This window comes from Salvelinus fontinalis, chromosome 2, assembly GCF_029448725.1.
Source record: "Salvelinus fontinalis isolate EN_2023a chromosome 2, ASM2944872v1, whole genome shotgun sequence".
In the NCBI taxonomy this organism is placed as follows: Eukaryota; Metazoa; Chordata; class Actinopteri; order Salmoniformes; family Salmonidae; genus Salvelinus; species Salvelinus fontinalis.
In genome coordinates, this window is record NC_074666.1 from 32,120,402 (window position 1) to 32,140,256 (window position 19,855).

The 19,855-nt window shown below is 42.7% G+C and overlaps 2 protein-coding genes across 6 annotated transcripts in view; one reads left to right on the forward strand and one right to left on the reverse strand.

The window, feature by feature from the left end:
* LOC129816865 (misshapen-like kinase 1) overlaps window positions 1-5,874 on the forward strand; it is a 31,692-nt gene extending 25,818 nt beyond the window's left edge. For all 5 annotated transcript variants that reach the window (XM_055871803.1, XM_055871813.1, XM_055871832.1 and 2 more), the window contains 5 exons: window positions 60-160; window positions 291-440; window positions 748-907; window positions 1,005-1,144; window positions 1,282-5,874. In XM_055871803.1, the coding sequence (XP_055727778.1) occupies window positions 60-160; window positions 291-440; window positions 748-907; window positions 1,005-1,144; window positions 1,282-1,365 (635 nt within the window). In that variant the 3' untranslated portion in view covers window positions 1,366-5,874. The remainder of the gene's footprint in view (window positions 1-59; window positions 161-290; window positions 441-747; window positions 908-1,004; window positions 1,145-1,281) is intronic.
* Window positions 5,875-6,946: 1,072 nt separating this feature from the next.
* LOC129816884 (guanine nucleotide-binding protein G(I)/G(S)/G(T) subunit beta-2-like) lies at window positions 6,947-16,227 on the reverse strand. The gene is made up of 10 exons (XM_055871852.1): window positions 15,180-16,227; window positions 11,753-11,860; window positions 11,406-11,444; window positions 11,062-11,168; window positions 10,858-10,921; window positions 10,289-10,451; window positions 9,466-9,532; window positions 9,095-9,296; window positions 8,698-8,914; window positions 6,947-8,380 (listed from the first exon to the last, which is right to left on the reverse strand). Exons 2-10 carry the CDS (start codon window positions 11,807-11,809, stop codon window positions 8,274-8,276), a joined length of 1,023 nt encoding a protein of 340 aa, XP_055727827.1. The 5' UTR covers window positions 11,810-11,860; window positions 15,180-16,227; the 3' UTR covers window positions 6,947-8,273.
* Between the last annotated feature and the right edge of the window lie 3,628 nt (window positions 16,228-19,855).

Genomic DNA, 19,855 nt, shown 5'->3' on the forward strand with positions numbered 1-19,855 from the left:
TGGCACTGTTTATTTATAGCGTCACATAATGGCTCTAATCCCGCTTTGTATGTGTCTAGTGAAATATGAGAGGATCAAGTTCCTGGTGATAGCTATGAAGAACGCGGTGGAGGTATACGCCTGGGCTCCCAAGCCTTATCACAAATTCATGGCCTTCAAGGTAGGTCTCACCTTTCCTGCCTCATTGTTCTAAATGCCAGGAGTTCTATTTCCCCTCAGCCAGTCGACCAGAACAACATTCAAAACACCCCATGTTCTCCTCTCTCTTTGCCTTTCTCACTCTCCTCTAGTCTTTTGGTGACCTGCCCCACAGGCCCCAGTTGGTTGACCTCACAGTGGAGGAAGGACAGAGGTTGAAGGTCATCTACGGCTCCAGTGCTGGCTTCCACGCTATCGATGTCGACTCTGGGAACAACTATGACATCTACATCCCAGTGCATGTGAGTGGAGGAGTTCCTCATGGGACAAGACGTACGCAGACAAATTCTTCCAAATCAAATATAGCTTTGGAATTAATTCACACCTAAAATATCTGTAAAACATGAATAATGATAAGTTTCATTGATTAGATGCCCAGACCTGAAAGGTATTGATGTGAAAACCTCCTCACATATTCTACCACTTTCTTTCAAGATGTACATATTATTTTAGTCACTTCACACTTATTCAGAGTGACTTAGAATCAGTGCATTCAACTATATTAGGTAAAACAAGATTCTAGTCCTTCGCCCCTGTGTGTGTCCCCAGATCCAGATCCAGATAATGCCCCATGCCATCGTGTTCCTGCCCAGCTCAGACGGCATGGAGATGCTGCTGTGCTACGAGGACGAGGGAGTCTACGTCAACACCTACGGACGTATCATCAAAGATGTGGTGCTGCAGTGGGGCGAGATGCCCACCTCCGTTGGTATGGCACATGTGTACCTGCACGCAGTCACAGGCACACAGACTTCTTTCTCTTGAAATTGGCATGTTCTGAGTTCTCTCTCTCTCCCTGTGTGCAGCACATATCTGCTCTAACCAGATCATGGGCTGGGGAGAGAAGGCCATAGAGATCCGTGCTGTGGAGACAGGCCACTTGGACGGAGTCTTCATGCACAAGAGAGCCCAGAGGCTCAAGTTCCTCTGTGAGAGGAATGACAAGGTGGGTCACACACACATTGGTATTCAAAATATCACTTAAGTGATCTATGTTTATGCCTCCGGTACGTACAGCTGTAGGCACTGGAGTCTCATTGAATATGAGTAATAAGCCTAATGTCTTGTTAATGTGTGTCTCAGGTGTTCTTTGCCTCTGTGCGCTCCGGAGGCAGCAGCCAGGTCTACTTCATGACCCTGAACAGGAACTGCATCATGAACTGGTGAAGCAACATAGTCCCATACACAGACACAAAACACTCATACACATATATACACACACACGCACGCGCGCTCGCCAACACACAAGCATACTGTAAATCCATTCCAGCATAAATCTTCACGACAAAGAGTCCATCTCACCTGCCATCTTCTGACTCCCCTGATCTGATTGATCTCCCTCTGGAATGGTAGCTACCTATGAGACATCACTACAGGCTTCTAATGTAATATCTCTACTTTGTACTGTATATACTTGTCCTGTAGTATTGTACCTCAGTCACTTGGTGCGCCTGTGTTTAGTTGTAACTACCGTAGTTAGTTCCTTCTTATTGGGGGTATGTTAAAAACATTCCTTCCTGGTGAAATACATTTTAAAGAAAGCAAGATTCAACCAATATAAGTCAAGATTGAATTGTAAATAGCCAGTATCTAACATGTTTAAATGGAAGAGAACATGGGTAGATTGATGTCACTGGCAGACGTGTATATAACGCCTCCATTCAGGGTGTGACCACTGACCTGATATATATACTGCACTGGCACACCCTAAGGTATTGTTGCAACACTCAAAATGCTAAGCTTCAGATTCACTATGGTTTAATTATTCAACTCATCATTCAAAAAGAAAAATTGGTATTTGATTAAAACTTGATTTCATGTTTTTATTTTGATTGTTTTTTTGGAAGGAGGTTTTAAAAAATTAAATAAATAAAAACTCCTAGGAAGACAGACTATCCATTATGTGAACATAGTAACATTCTAGTCCCTAGTAAAATGGAACATATTGCTGTGTTCTAGCGTCATGCTTTCTATTTCTTTATTCTCCCCGTGTTTCATATCGGGGATGGAGCTATTTACCATTTTAGGAGCCTATCGAACAGACTTAAGATATTAAACTTTTCTCTTGTCAAGAATTTAAACTATCACTGCAAACAATTGATATTATCTGTACTGTTTCTGTATTTGGTATTAGCCTAACTGGCATTCTTACTTTTACTCTCTACTGTTATATTGCCATTATATTGCAATATATATGCTGTTCTAGTGCAGTTCTTGTTCAGAGAGGGGAGTTTAGGTTGAATTAATTTGTTGTGTGTAAAATGTACCAGAGGTAGGCAGTGAGGTGACTTAAGATGTGGGTGTCGAGGGGTGATGAAGTATGAAGGTTTTGATGTGACCGTAATATAGAGGACATGGGAATTGGGTGAGCGAGTGATGTGCTTGTTAGAATATTATAATGGCAGCAGGTGTCCATGATCCTTACCTGGGGGATAGTGCTGGGGTTCAGGCTCTCATCTGGCGGCTGTAATCCAGTGAAAAATAGTTCCCTCTTGCTAGATCTACTCTGTCTGTTACCTCTTATCGATGTATTTTATGTTCATTGGTATGGATCTTGTTACGTTTGTACTCAGAGATGTTGGTTTGTAGGGATAGGGCTGCAGTGGATAATACTGAGCTATCAGTGTGGTTCCAAGCAATAGCTGTGTGATTCTAGAGCCAGTGTTGAAATCCACTGACTGATGCTTTAGCAGGCCCAGTTTTGTGTCATATTTGTCACTGCAATACTGAACCAGAGGACTCAAACTCATTGGGCACTTTCATTTGTCATCTTACTAAACTAGTTGTAAGGCAACAAGTTGTTGGATATAGTGTATTTGCTATTGTTTTCCCTACCAAAGTTCCCAATTGTCCTCTGGAAATACATGAATCTGCTTTGATTCTTTTAGAGATCAGGGGAAATGCTTAAGCTGTGGGTATGTTATGTAGTTTATGCTAAATAAATGTTATAAATATATTTAGTAAATATAACATTAAATATATATTAAAATATATAAGGGAGTAAAGAACAGAATCGATTGACACACTTTTAGTACAGTTACAATTTGTATATTTTACTCTTATGTGAGCATGCTTGCATGCACATATCTGAGCCATTCATCCTGTATCAGAATTCCGTATCAATTCTTAGATTAGTTTCTCGCTAGCCTAGTGCATTCAATATCAGCTGTGTGCCATTTGTGACTGATATCGCAAATGTCACATTTTACACACACTCAACAAGTAGCTCTGGCAGCTGTGAAAAAGTCCTCTTATCTTAGTTAGCCAAACTGCCATGTTTACAGTTTAAGCAGTGCCTTGGAGTAGAGAAGGGGCTGGGAGATGGGTGTTGGGAGGGGGGTGTTGGGGGGGTGAATATGACCCTCCACTCAATCCTCTAACTCTGAACTTCATGAAGAAGAGGTGTTACTGACAGACGGATCAAAATAATAAATAGTTGCCTCCCTCGTTAAGAATGGTGTTCTGTGCCAATTAAGTGCACTTAAATAGAAACCAGAACATCCCAATATGTTTCAACAACTTTTAATGTTTTACATTGTCAATGATTATATATTTAATTCTGTAATAATAACTGCAATGTTTACCCACTGCTCTTTAAGCTCTTTAAACATTGAATGGACTCACCAGTTACAGGGATTGTGTCTGTTGCCACCATGTGGAAGAGGAAACATTCTCTAGAGAATTTCAACCATCGTTAATTTCATGCAATTTCATTCAATGCATACAATCTGCTTGTATGACACATTCATGTGACTAGAATATAGGCACAGGGAGAATGTGCAGTTTATGGCAGCAAACCAATTTGGAATGTAGAAAATGATATGCCTATAAAAATCATCTCTCTTGATATGATGGTTCTCTAGACAGTGGGAGGGGGGCCAAAATACCATAGAAAAGCCATATGCTACTTCACATTTGTTGCGAATAGTTTTAATAGTATTTCATATGTTCAAATAAAACTGAAGCCAGTGACCTGGGTTTTGTTATGTGGTGTTAGAGGGGCTAGGAACATGGTGATAAAGAAGCAGGTTTTTGCTGGTGGTCAAGTGTGTGGACTGGCTGAGATGCAGTGGGAAAGTAACCAACTTAATATATTCTGAAAGGACTATTTTATTAAAGGATATGTAAATTATATTGAGAGATTTAAATAAATGAATGTATATCTATAAAACAGATTTCTATAACATACTTTACTGTCTGGTATTTTAATTAATCTAAGCACAATGTATTCTAATCTACAGTAGAGAGGGGAAAGCTATGAATGTGGGTGTGTACGTTAAGACTGAATGTTTGGACTGTTTTGGTGGGTGTGACAGATGCATGAGAGTGATGGCTGAGCTGCATGTATTTCCAGTGGAAGTACAGATTCCTCTTGATACAGCCTAACTAGTAGTCATGCTATTGGTTGAGAGGGAGTGACCAGTCTATTGAGGACATGTACTGTTCGATGCAGGAGTAGCCAGCTGAGACAGAAAGGTGGGTGGATGGGGAGGGTCAACAATTTGTCATCAAGTGTGCCATCTAATTTTTGTATAGCAACATTTCTATTGTCAATCCTAAATATAAAGTATCAGTCAAGTGTAGTGTTATGACAAAGTTGTAACAGTAAAATGGGCTTTGTTACATTAATCAAATTTTTCAGCCCCACAAAACAGGCATATCACGAAGGCTGTCTTTGCCATATCAAACGTTGACACTTCTCCTTCATAAGCAATATGAGTGTTAAGTTGAGTTTTCGGCTGTCTCTGTCTGTGTGACTTTGGTGGGAGGGTGTTTATCGTGGCCTTTAGCAAACTGAATGTAAGATGGACGGTTTGTCTGTGTCTCATAATTGAGAGATACCCATACACTGCTTAATCTGTTTTTTTTTGTCTTAATCCCAAGAAAATATACCTTGTAATCCAGTCAGCATAATACACAAACATCACTTTAACAGTTGTGATGCTAGTTTTGCATTGATGTGTTTATCCAGTAATTGCCTTTATGAGGAGGATCAATAAGTTCATGATAAATGATAATACATGATAATCAGTTGGGTGGGTTTCCTGCTTCTGTGTAGTGTTTTATTACCTTCCTCGTGCTATTGAGGCAATGACCTGCTCCACCCAATGTAGTCACACACTAATCAGACACTCCATTCACATATATGATATAGTAATACTGTACAACAGGGCTTTTGCCCTAGTACTACACATCTGATTCAAATAATCAAAGCTTGATGATTTGGTTATTTGAATCAGCTCTGTACTGCTGGGTCAAAAACCAAAATGTGCACCCAGTAGTGGCCCCAGGACCGAGTTTGGGAAACCCTGCTCTACAACATAATCTTGGTTCTTGTAGAATAAGATTAAAGTATGAATGGATTTGTGGTTTTTAATAGGTGCTTGTGGGAACCAGTACAGGTGAAAGTCTGAAAGCTGAAAAAGCTAATATCTTTGGATGGGTCTATAATCTCTTCTTTTTTTCTTTTTTTTTCAATCTCTTGTTTTTGAGAAATTAAATGTCTTTTACCATGTTTGTTTAGTGTTTCTGTTTTGAGGGGTTAACTTCAGATTGTATTAAATAGACTGATGAACTTTAATATTTTAAAAGATTGTGTTGAATGAACTCATGAGTCTGTAAAAGTCTTGATGAAGAATTGTTTGAAAAATAAAACTATATTGATCTCATCTTAAACGGTCTATAGTAGTTTCTGTATTCATAGATTGGGTGTAAAGCATGAGGAACAATGAATCCAATGAGAGAATGGGCTAAGCATGTGTTGTATAAATGGCCTCCAGTTCCCAACCACCATCATGCAGTACTTCATTCCAACAGACACATTTACCATGCTTGCAATCCAATATTCAACCATTTCCCTGAAGTGTGGATTTATACTCCACCTTGTGGAATTAAAAGGAATAGACTGGTTTAAAGAACATGGTGGAAACCAATGATGCATATAAACCCTATATTGCTGATATGTATTGGCGAATGAGAACTTTGACGCCACTGGTCGGCCATATTGGCACTCTCCGGATGAAGCAGTCCAAATGAATGAATGGAATTCTACAGTATTTCAATTAAATGTTTCAAGGACAAAATTACATGTATTTAAATAATGTTGTAGTGGGGACAGTAACATTAGAACTTTAAACAATTATACTTTAATAAGGAAAACATTTAAATTTATTTTATTTGTATATTTAGCTCACATATAAGTATGCATCAAAGCGTCTAATATAATAAACTTGTCAATACAAATTTAGATGTTAAATAAATGCATTTCTTTAGCTTCCAAAGTATGTTTTACGACAGTTGGGTGTGCCAAGATGGAGGTACAGTGGCTTCAAAACAGGTTATCATCTAGTGTATATATAAACCATTGTTGGGAACTCCCTCTGGTCTTGGTATGCACCAATCCAATCCCCATGTGGGGGAGTGAACGGGTGCACACTTCTGGAAAAAGGGTAGAGAATACACTTCGACATGAATACATTATCTGAGAATTCTAAAAATGACCACTAACTATTTATATCATTAATCAGTCTATAGTAAGTAGTGTGTTGAGAAATTAGAGCAAAAATCTGGACATCAGGTATGTTTCATCAAGGTTAAATTGGGTCATCAAAGCATGTAAAATTCACTGTTTATGTTCAAGTTGTGTGCTGAACAGGATCCCCATATATCTCCCTTGAAAACTAGCATGCATGGTTTTAAACACAGAAATTACTATGTTAAAAAAGAAGTACACACAACTGGCCAAAACTGGCAAGAGAGGCTACGTGTATTTATTAATAGTATGTACAATGTATACCATCATAAAGTTGACATAATATATTGACAAAGTCAAAGTATGAATATTGCCCCCTGCTTATTTGAGAGTTGTCTCTTGATAATCTTGCTCACCTTATGAATCTCTCATTTTATTGATTTCATTTAGTTTAATTTCATCATTATTCTCTATTAATTATCCTTAAAGTGTATCTGAGGCACACAGGGAAAACATGAATAAAATAGGCGTAAAAAATTAATACAACAAAAACATCAAAATCAAAACTATCATATATTTACTTATATATGTGGGTGTACATATCTATAAAAACAGTAACTACATGATAGCATTTTGTTTGAGCCAGAAGAAACTTTAAGAATTGATGGTTTATCTTGATTTTCCTTTAACAGTGTCACTGTGGAAAGTTGGGCATTCTTTCTGCTCTCTATCTATCTCCCTGTCTGTAGTGTCTTGAGTGTTATTGGATTCACTTATTATCATGCTTTTCCAGCCCATCACTCTCTATTCCTTCAACTGTGACTTTTTTCACCCTGTTACAGAGACACACAAACCTACTGTAGTACAGAAAATCAGATTGAAGGATATTTGGGACTTCAGAGTAAACAAACGAAAAACAGAATTGCCTCCCCCATTTAGCTCAAGGGTTGGAGTTTCACTCAGAAATAAACATGTACTGTAGATGTGTGTACATGTATATATTTTTGTATGTTTGTGTGCGTATGTATGTGTGTATGCACTTAAAGTGTGTGTGTGTGTGTGTGTGTGTGTGTGTGTGTGTGTGTGTGTGTGTGTGTGTGTGTGTGTGTGTGTGTGTGTGTTGAAAAATCTGGTAAATTGTGACATTTCAAATGCGTGTTTTAGTTTAGCATATGTCAGGATTTTATTGAATTTGTTCACGTCATTAATGGTAGTTCCAATTACAAATGTATTATAACTGTGTGTGTACTGTGTACATATATATCTGTTGTGGGTAGTGTGGGCATCTGTTTGTAATTCTGGTGGACTCTTCCTGCATACAATGTGATTGGTAACATGTACAATTGCAAGTGGCATTTGTGTGTCTGTGTAAACTCATACCTAATTGGCGTTATATATATATATTATGTACAATGTTTCAATGTGTATGTGTGTATGTGTACATCTTTACGTACAGTGTGAATACAGTGTGCAAACTATGTGTACCAAAATGTGAGATGTGAATACTTTGTATGATCAATATTGTGTTTGCGTGTGGGTATGTGTGTGTGTCTATGTGTGTGTAATGTGTGTGTGTGTGTGTGTGCATGGCTCAGGTAACTTGTCAGTTCCAGATCTTGAGGAAGCTGTCCCAGGACCCAGTGGCCACCGCCATGCCATCATCAGTCACACCTAGACAGCTCACGCGATTGTCATGGCCGGCTAACACTCCTGACACAGAGAGGGACAAACAAACAAGTGTTATCATATGGTGTCTTGGTTAGCTCTCTCATCAATCCACCATCTTGAAATACCCCTGAACTGTTAACACAGGGATCCCTTAGAGGGTTGAATTACATTTGACTGAGATCAGCTTGTGAATTGAAGTCTAACATCTCAATGAAATCAGAAGATATAACATTCCCTGTTAAGTTATCAGTTGTTTTCAGTCACGGGTCTGATGCATAGCCAGACACAACTATACAACAATGGCTGCCAGCTAAATGACAGCCGCTCGCTCCTACTCCACCCCACCACACCCCACTGACCTGCTCGATCTCCCTTCATGGCATCCCAGATGTTGCAGTTGAAGTCGTCGTAGCCGGCCAGCAGCAGCCGTCCGGAGCGGGAGAAGGCCACGGAGGTGATGCCACAGATGATGTTGTCGTGAGAGTACAGGCTGAGCTCCTGGTCAGCGCGCAGGTCAAACAGCCTGCATGTGGCGTCGTCGGAGCCGGTGGCAAAGGCGCTGCCGTTGGGAAAGAACTGTAGAGGAGAGAGGGAGTGACAGCCATGGCTTAGATCAGCTAGCATTAGGTACATTAGACACTCAGAATTAGCTAGTGCAGCTAACATGAAGGACTTTGGGAACGGTGACATGTCTTAGAGTATGGTTTCCTGGCTTAATGCCATGACATGAACCAGAAAGCAGGTCAGCACACTCACACAGACTGCGTTGATGTCAGACTCATGGCCCGTGAACGTCTGTCGGCACATGCTGTCCCTGATGTCCCACAGCTTAATGGAGGCGTCACAGGCTCCGGACACAAAGGTGCGGAAGTCTGGAGACAGGGACAGGCTCATGACGTCACCGCTGTGGCCCGAAAACACCGTGGTCTGCTGGCTTGTCTCGATGTCCCACAGTGCACTGGATAAGAGAACAGAAGAGCGACCCACTGGATTTAACAACTGCTATCAGATCATTTTGAGTGTAAGGTTAGACTAGCTCATAGCTAATTACAGTATAGACAATATACTGTAGTATATTTATATTTGCATTCTCCATCAGCCTTGGTTACTGATCCATCAGGACTCACCAGGTAGTGTCTCCTGAGCTTGTGATGATTTGATTGTCATCGATGAAACGGCAACAGGACAGGTAACCTGTAACACAAATAAAAACATCTAGTAGAACACTGACCACACCATCAATGTATGGTGCTCCTACTAACGCCTCGATCACACCAACAGCTTCATTGCATTTTGGTACACCAGAAGTACATTCATTTCCAATGGAACGCTGCGTTTGCCTTGCAGCATTGCGTTGCAGAGGCAGTTTCAGTGTGTTCTGTGCTGTGCATACGTTGGATTTATTGAACGAATGCGTCAGACTGTATGTGTAGACGGCTTGACAGAAATGGTAGCAGAATGTGAATGTTGAACTGTTGTTGCACACATATCCAGATGATGCTGCGTACCATTTTGCGAAATGACGCTGTAGGTGTGATCGAAGAGTAAGACTTAATTTCAACAATACTCGTCCTCCCGAATGTGAGTAATTTAAAAGCCCCAGGTGAGCTAGCACTGTAACACAGCTAAGGGACTCACTAGGTTTTCTGGCTGATGTCTCAGCTCGTTATAATTGTGTTGCCCTGTGACTAATTAGCCATGTGAATTAAAGTCTTCCTTGTTTAGGGGTTTGGGACCTGGGGATCCCAGTGGGACAGCGAACAGGTAGGAATACTCAACTGAACTGCATACATAACCATATGTAGTGTCACTGGGGAAGTTAGAATCAAGGAGGTTCAAATAAACTCACATAACCTAGCTAAGACACTTCCATGATTTCTCAATAAAAATGAACACAAAATGGCTCAAGCTTAGTCACATAGGTATTTGTGTGTAGTAATGCTTCTTCACCTGTGTGTCCGGGTAATTCCCTGCTGACCCTGACGTTGCCCTCGCGGGTCTTCAAGCAGTAGATGGAACAGATGTTGTCCAGACCTCCACAGGCCACGTAGTTACCAGAGGGGGCATACGCACAGGTCATCACCCAGGAGGAGCGCAGGGGGATAGCATGCATCTGGAGGGGGGATAAGAGTTGGTCACTGTGTGTCACAGAATAAAGGCCTGGCCATGGACAAGGAGAGAGTAGTATCATAAACAGGACCAGGCAGGAGTCCAGAGCCAAGTCCACATCCAGACAGAGCAGGAGCGTAATAGTAGTTCATTTTGCTTCCTCTATATTGAATTTGTGGGATCTTTTCAGGGGGAGCCATTGCATAATATAATTTACAATGTTTGAATGGCAAAGTGACTCTGGTAGGTTATGATGCAAGTAGAAGTATGAGATGAGTCAAAACACACAGTCGGCTCCCATTTCATTTCCAATCCCTGAAGGCTGCCTAGTTTGCTGAGAGTGAGTCAACCTTTCCAGGCCCCTTGGTGAGACCAGGGGAGAGATGTTGTTATTTGGGTGCAGCTCTCACCTTGTTAGTGGTGTAGCTGTCCCAGATGATCAGTTTTCCATCTTGAGAGGCGCTGACCAGGAGCCTGCGGAGACAAAGAGGTAGAGCCATTGTGTTAAACCTCATCAAAAAAGTACTGCTTGTACCGCCATGTGTGGTATATGAGTGAGAGAGTGTGAAGAGAGGGAGAAGCCCCCTAAGGGGTTGGCATAACGTTACACCCACCTAGAGTCTGTGCCCCAGTGCATGGCATAGATCTTAGCCAGGTGGCCACGGAGAGTGCGCCTCGTCCGCATCTGAATCCTCCCCACGGGATCCAGACCTGACGTTATCTGGTTGACACACAAACACACAGAAAAGCAATGTAAAGAAGACATCACAGGGTTACTGTGTCAATGTAATGCACTGTATTCAGATCTTTTTTTCGCATATCAGATTTTTTCACATAAGATATTTTACAGAGCTAATCTAACTGGGCAAAATATCAATTAGTGAAAAAAAGATGAGAATGGGTCTGGCTGTCAAAACGCAGCCATACTCTCTTTTATGCGGGTATGTGTGATACTTACCTGTGTCAGGGTTGAGTCCCCACATGCTTTCCTGGCATCCTAAGAGACAGAGAAACAGAGAGTGGTTAGACAAGCATTAGCAACCTCTCTGAATCTCACCCAGGCAAATATCCCACCTCTCAATATGGTGTGTTAGGCCTACTCCCTTTTCCACCAACCCCCTTCTCTTCTAGACCCAATGGTTTTACTGCTTTCATTGAGATCATAAAGCGTTTCAGAGTAGGATTACTGATCTAGGATATATCCTGTAATCTAAAAGGCTAAACTGATCCTAGATCAGCATGCCTAGCCTCTGGGACTCTTTGTAAATGTGTGCCCAGATCAGTAACATTCTCTGACACACGTACTCTTATCTGGTTCCTAAGTTGCTCCGCCTCCTGACGCAGCTGCTCCAGCTCGCTCATTTTGGATTGGTCCCTGGCCTCGTCGAAGTCCTCTGTCACTCAGTCAGTCACCTGGTGGGAACAAAGGATGGAAAAACAGCATGAGAATTTAAACTTAAAACATTCATGTAGATCGCCCAGACTGAGATATCAAGTTCAAAATTAGGACTCCATCTAAGAGCATGTCCATTTAGAATGATGGACAGTGCCTGCGTCAGAACAAACCAATCTTCTGCTTGTAATGTAATATGCGCTATGTTTGTACATGGCATGCGTATCAGATTGCATGATTTGATTGCAGTGTTATCATGGTGAGTAATCGACTCCAACTACATCAGTGGTCTCGTAGTCCTCTGCTGGTCTCAACCTGATCAATGGGTTTGATCTGATCATAATCATTTTGGCATGTTTCACCTGGAGGCTAGTTGTTTAACACCATCACAAACATGGCTGCAGAGCGGCAGCTAGAATCAGAGTAAATTGGGCATATAAAATAATACTTCATTCAGTATTTTAAGTGCACGGTTTACTAACATAGCACATCTAAAATACGTAAAGCTCTGTAATCTGTATATTTATGCTAGTACAGCCTTGTCTGGTTTAACTGTGGAGAATAATCTCTAATCTGGTATAATCTGAGAGAGCGCTTCATCATTTAATGGGCTCTCTTTGATATCCACGAACCACTTAATGCACAGAAACAAGATTAGAATTACTGCAGGCAGGCATTTATCATTCATTACAAGCACATTGAACAAAATGTATGTGTGTTTGTGTTGTGTTCTAAAAGGGGGCTCCCAAGTGGCGTAGCGGTCTAAGGCACAATATCTCAGTGCTAGGGGTGTCACTACAGACCCTGGTTCGATTCCAGGCTGTATCACAACCAGATGTGATTGGGAGTCCCATAGGGCGGCCCACAATTTGCCCAGCGTCGTCTCGGGTTAGGCTGGCGTAGGCCGCCATTGTAAATAAGAATTTGTTCTTAACTGACTTGCTTAGTTGAATAAAGAATGAATAAAATAAAAATGTTAAAAAAGCAGTTTTGAATCTCTATTTAGCATAGCTATCATTACATTTGGAATTTGCCAGTGGGATATTTGCATAATTACTATGTTATTACCTGGCTATTACTATGTTTTAACAATGACTTGTTAATGATTCAACATTGCTGCGATTATGGTCGATTCTAGTGGACACAAAATGTCATTGTTCAAGCTGCAGTATCAAAACGAATTAAAACTATTTTACAGCAAGATCTCGATCATCTAGTGAAATACACTGAAAATGGCTGACACTAGCATTATAACAAACTACATTTCCAAATTACAAAAATGTTCACCCGCTAGACCTCGATTGTTACCGTCACAGTTGAATGTGACTGAAAATACTATAGTAGGCCTATTTGTATTATTTAAATTCACCAAAACAGTATTGGCTGTACCATACACTTCCATATCAACATGATTAGCACTACAGATGTGTTTATGATCACATGCACAGGGAATTCGAAGAGAGAGAGAGGTTTCACATTCAAATCCTATTCAAAAATGGGCACTAGTATTTGCATGAGTTTGTGGGCCTATTCAAATCCGTTAAGACACTGATGAAATACCTCTAACCATTGTACTCTGCTTTGCACATTCTAATTTGCATCACTGTCGATACTGTACCTCTTTCGGTGGCGGTGTACCGGTACTTGTAAAACACGCATATTAAAAAAAGAAAATGCATTCACAGACAGGTACACTGCCCATACAGCAGTGTCAGGTAATATCACATTTAGTGTTCACATTTTCCATATTTCCTCTAATTCCAGTGCCTCAATGTTAACGTTACCTAACACTCACATCACATGTGCCATGCTATTAAAGGCCTCCAACTCCACATACACAAACAAATAAACAGGAACATCCACATCATCACCATCTACTAGGCTAGGGAGAGGAGCAGTTAACTGGGTCATTGTTCCCGGTGGGAACCTCCAACCAGATGGATCACACAGCACTAATGGAAGGCGACCGGGGAAAATTGGTGGGTCCCAGTCTCCTGGCACAGCTGCTCATTTAGCCAATAAAGCACTGAGGGGTTGGTGGTGGTGCATCACCAGCAGATACCAGGGTGGGAGAGGAGAGGACTGGGCATCATGGGATGGGATGATACACCATCGCCCACTGACATCATCAAATGACCCTTTTTTGGTTTCCTCCTTTCCCCAATGCTTTCTGGACAGTATGTGCAATGCAATCCACCTTGCAGGCAGTCACCAACCCAATCCGTTGTTGTCTGGACACACATTCCAGTTCCTAACCCTCCCTCAAGAACATCATTTTAAGGGAGCATTTCTGCTAGAATTGGTTCAAGAAGTGTTTGTACACTAGTAAAATAATTTTGAAAGATGTATAAAATGATGCAAAACACAGGGCAGGGCTGGATGTAAATGATCCTTATTGACTATACGTGGTTGTGGACCTCAGCACGTGTCCTGTGCTGAATAGGTGGCCATCAATGTCACCATAATAGCTTATTAAGCATTTTCTCCAAGACAATATATTACCCATGACAACTGACAGACAGAAGCTACCTAAACTATAGGTCAAAGATTTGCTTGTCATTTGGAAAAAATAATGCAAAATACAGTATGGCCCCACCCCTTATGTTCATGCACAGTAAACGATAGCCTACTTGGTCTATTCGGTTGACATTTCACCGCGAACCAAGAGTGCTAAAGTAATAAGCACATTATATTCGCGTTATTGGATTGAGTGCATTACAGCATAATTTTCTATAATAGAATTCTAAATAAATTCCTTGCATAAAATGTAAAATCAATTTTAAGGTCAAATTGCAGCATAGACACTGTAGAATAGCCCTCCCTCATCAACAAATAGGTTGCTTACATCGGCCTTGGGGCGCAGCTCAGACGGCTAGGCTACTCCCTCACTACAAGCAACAGTAGCCTACCCAGTACCCACAAATGTATGGAGGCTACTTGATATAGGTAGCTGTTAGGCTACTTGATGAATTTAAGGCCATAATTCCACGACTATGGCAGTAAACCCCTGGCATTCGTGGTTAATGGCACTGACACCCTGGCAACCGTGTAATTTTTCCAAGCCGCTAAATATGCAAACACTTTACGGGGTTGCCTGTGTTAATATAGGTTATCACACGAATGTACAGCAAGTTATGCTATATGCAAATAGAAAAACATTTGGTACAGTGGGGAGGTTCGTCTATATGTCTATATTTAGGCTACCAAAATATACAGATGAAATATAATTTCAGCGAAATGATGAGCCTAGTCATGAATAGGCCCATCACTGGTAGGCTACATCATCCAGCCATCTTACATCCATGACAATTCTGACAGCATTTTATAATGGATGGCTACCTGTTAGGTAATGTTTCCGATGAGGTTGGTAGTCTTTCTCGAATACAGTCTGGATTTAATGTTTCAAAAAGGCTGGGGATGTTTATTGGCCCCTTTTTCCTTAGAAAAGAAAACAATATAGGGACAGAAATATGCAGATATTTTCAATATCCTCTCTGCTCCTTGTCTTCTCTAGATTTTTGCTCAGTGAATCTCCAATGTAGGCTGCACATCAAATAAATATTAGATCGAAGTACAGAGACACCATATCTCCGTTTGACTGGACCCCTTGAAAAGATGAGTTCTGCTGTTGTGTTCCCGTTTCCTCTTTAGAATGGTTTGCCTTTCTACGCCCGAGACCTTCATAAACTCGAAAACATCTTTGTTGGAGCGGATTGAACACAATTGCAATCTGTCCACGCATCAAAGAAAATGCATTGAACCATATGAAATTAGTAAATAGCTTTTTTATGACTCAGTTTTTCTCTTGATTGTGGTTTTCGTGATCCTCGCTTCCTTCCTCCTCTGCTAGTTCGCGGATATCTTCCTCCTCCTTCTCTCCCCTCACTCCCTCGCTTCGTAATGACCGTCGCCTCCTCGTCAAAAAAATGAATTATTAAATAAATTGCCAAACACAGAGGCTTAAACTCTTGAGAGAAAAATTTAAATGATATTTTAAAAGCGACTGGGCTATCTTGCCGGAGGAGCAGGAAACCCACCCATTGGTACACAAATTAAAAAAACATGCAATAGGCCTAATGCATATTCGCATGAGGTGTTCTTGTATTCAAAGCTCTAAATTGCAGTATTGTAATAAAATAATGTCGTTTCAGATTAAATCACCCGGTCTGCGTTTGCTAACGTTAGATCTCGTAAGCACGATTCAACCACACCCATTTCGGAGAGACTATACCATTTTAAAACCCCCCTCTGATGTCTACTCGATAGGCTACGGGTGGGATGACTCTCAGATGGTCCTCGATCTACTGCAGATCTTGAACATCACAGGGCCGCATTTGTCTCCTTTATGAGAACCCTTTTCGTGTCTTAGTTATTGATTAGGCCTACGACTATATCTCTCAGTACAGTGTGCACTTATAGCGTTAACTACTTCCACTGTAGGAAAATTACTGCAAGAGCCCACCCACCTAGAAAAAAAAAACTGTTGAAGTGGCTCCAATCGGCCTCAATTCATCACTCATAGCATATTTCTTACTTTGTCCCCTTCACGTTTTGATTAAACTACGTTTGTAATTAATACCTCATAGTAGACTAATTACTCCGAAGCACTGTATTATCCCTGGAGATGTAGGCTATACACCTAAGGATTATTTTATAATTAGCAGATGTGTGTGTGCGAGAGCAAGGCCATAGGCTGGTGAGAGCTGGGTTTTTATCAAGCCATGGTTTTATATTCATGATAGTGAGTAATCCGCTCATTTCTAAATCCTCTGTCCAGATTTTTTTTAAACCTTGGTCTTTATTTACTGTCAAAAGACTGTGTGAAGGTTACAGTGTGATAAAAAGGTCAGAGATCTGTGCATGCACACACACACACACACACACACACAATTCATAATATGCATAATCATTATTCTTATATCTAATGCATTTTTAAACTGTCATTGAACTTAGAGACCCACACAACACACACACAATATATACATAATAATTATATTCTTATATTTTAATGCATTTGTAAGACAGGAGTAAACCAGAACCAAGCAGCTGGTACTAAATGGCCATATGGGCCTGAGAAATATATTCCCATGGTTTGACTAGAGCAGACCATTGTTTAACCAAACATACCATTAATGATAATTTATAATAATGCCCCTAGGGTGGGGGGTTACCTAGGCCCTCGATCTGTCAAAAAAGCTAACTCAATTTCAATTTGATATAAGTATGCTTACTCTCAGCAAACATAATCTGATTTGGTGGGCTGACCCCAGAAATCTAGTGACTGGTTTTGGTTGAATGGGAGTCGGGATCTGCCATAGTCTGTGGATAGGTAAATGATCAACACACATCTAAAGAGAATGCATGATTTGCTCTTGTTGACACTCTGTGTGTCAGTGTATTCCAAAAGGTCATTGGAAAAGTCGAAAGGTGTACTTTGAAGTTCAACAGAATACAGTAGACTCTACCATCTCTGGATCTGGCTGCAGTGCATTCTGTCAGACAAAGGGGTGATATGGCTTGGACATCCAAGGAAGTGAAACAGCGAGGCTGCAATATTATAGGCAGGGACAAGCATCCTTCCCCTACACAAACTAAGGCAATGGTATATCCCACCTGCCCTGTCCCTCTGCAGGCCATAAGGGACTGTAGTAAATGAGGATAGGTTGCCTAGCAACAGCAAGGGCTTGAGCAAAGAGATGGACACAAGGAGCCATACATCCACAGATTGAAAATACACATGCATGCAAATATTATATATGCCACTAAAAATGTCTTACTTAACTACACATAAGCATAAATTATCAGATGTTTTTGTTTCAATAGGGGCTCCCCTAATCAGAGCAAAGTCCACATTTAAAATGCTTTACTTTTAAAGGCATTGTTAACCGGAATTGCATCCCAAAACCAGGTGACCTCTCTTATCTTTTCACCATAAAGCTTTGATGAAACCTATAGATAAACACATTGGTGCATTTCGCTCTCCATTTTTTTGCAAGCAAGAGAGGCTGATGCTGATTCGATGCTCAGTTCTTTGCTTAAACAGTGGGTGGCAGTGAACATTCAACAAAACAGAGACCATCATTTTCATAAAATGCAATGTATTCTTATTTTAAGAGAATGTCACCTACTATGGCCATGAAGTCCTTGGATACATTGGTGGGTCACATCAATATGAAGCCCAGTTCCTAAGGACACTGACTGCAAGAGTAGGATAGGAACAGTGTTGGTGAAGCTACTCTGAAAATATAGTTTACCAAGCTACCAATTACTTCTCACTGGAAGAAGTTAAGCTAAACTCAACCTACCCTTAATGGCCCAGTGCAGTCACAAACGTTGTAAAGGCAGTCAATGTTGTTCTCCTCCTCAAACGAGGAGGAGCATGGATAGGACCAAGATGCGGATTGAGGGAAATAAGCCATCTTTTAATGAAAAACAGCAAACAAGACACTACAAACTACAAAACAACAAACGTGACTAACCTTCAACTGTCCTGTGAGGACACAGGAACAAACACCCACAAAACACCAGTGAAACCCTGGCTGCCTTTGTATGACTCTCAATTAGAGACAAACAATACACACCTGTCTCCAATTGAGAATCATACCAGGCCGAACACAAAACCCCACATAGAAATACAAACATAGACAAACCCACCCAACTCACGCCCTGACCAACTAAAATGAATACAAAACAAAGGAAAACAGGTCAGGAACGTGACAGAACCCCCCCCTTAAGGTGCGAACTCCGGGCGCACCAGCACAAAGTCTAGGGGAGGGTCTGGGTGGGCGTCTGTCCACGGTGGCGGCTCTGGCGGTGGACGAGGTCCCCACCCCACCATAATCAATCCCCGCTTCTTTATCCCCCTCCCAATGACCACCCTCCCACTAACCCCACCTAAATGAAGGGGCAGCACCGGGATAAGGGGCAGCACCGGGACAAGGGGCAGCACCGGGACAAGGGGCAGCACCGGGACAAGGGGCAGCACCGGGATAAGGGGCAGCACCGGGACAAGGGGCAGCACCGGGACAAGGGGCAGCACCGGGACAAGGGGCAGCACCGGGACAAGGGGCAGCACCGGGACAAGGGGCAGCACCGGGACAAGGGGCAGCACCGGGATAAGGGGCGGCAGGTCCTGGCTGAGGGACTCCGGCAGGTCCTGGCTGAGGGACTCCGGCAGGTCCTGGCTGAGGGACTCCGGCAGGTCCTGGCTGAGGGACTCCGGCAGGTCCTGGCTGAGGGACTCCGGCAGGTCCGGGCTGAGGGACTCCGGCAGGTCCGGGCTGAGGGACTCCGGCAGGTCCGGGCTGAGGGACTCCGGCAGGTCCGGGCTGAGTGGCAGCTCCGGACTGTAGGGCAGCTCCGGACTGTAGGGCAGCTCCGGACTGTAGGGCAGCTCCGGACTGTAGGGCAGCTCCGGACTGTAGGGCAGCTCCGGACTGTCGGACGTCTCTGGCAGCTCCTGACTGGCGGGCGTCTCTGGCAGCTCCTGACTGGCGGGCGTCTCTGGCAGCTCCTGACTGGCGGGCGTCTCTGGCAGCTCCTGACTGGCGGGCGTCTCTGGCAGCTCCTGACTGGCGGGCGTCTCTGGCAGCTCCTGACTGGCGGGCGTCTCTGGCAGCTCCTGACTGGCGGGCGTCTCTGGCAGCTCCTGACTGGCGGGCGTCTCTGGCAGCTCCTGACTGGCGGGCGTCTCTGGCGGCTCCTGACTGGCGGGCGTCTCTGGCGGCTCCTGACTGGCGGGCGTCTCTGGCGGCTCCTGACTGGCGGGCGTCTCTGGCGGCTCCTGACTGGCGGGCGTCTCTGGCGGCTCCTGACTGACGGACGGCTCTAGCGGCTCCTGACTGACGGACGGCTCTACTGGCTCGGGACAGACGGGCGGCTCTAATGGCTCGTGGCAGACGGGCGGCTCTAATGGCTCGTGGCAGACGGATGGCTCAGATGGCGCTGGGCAGACAGATGGCTCAGACGGCGCTGGGCAGACAGATGGCTCAGACGGCGCTGGGCAGACAGATGGC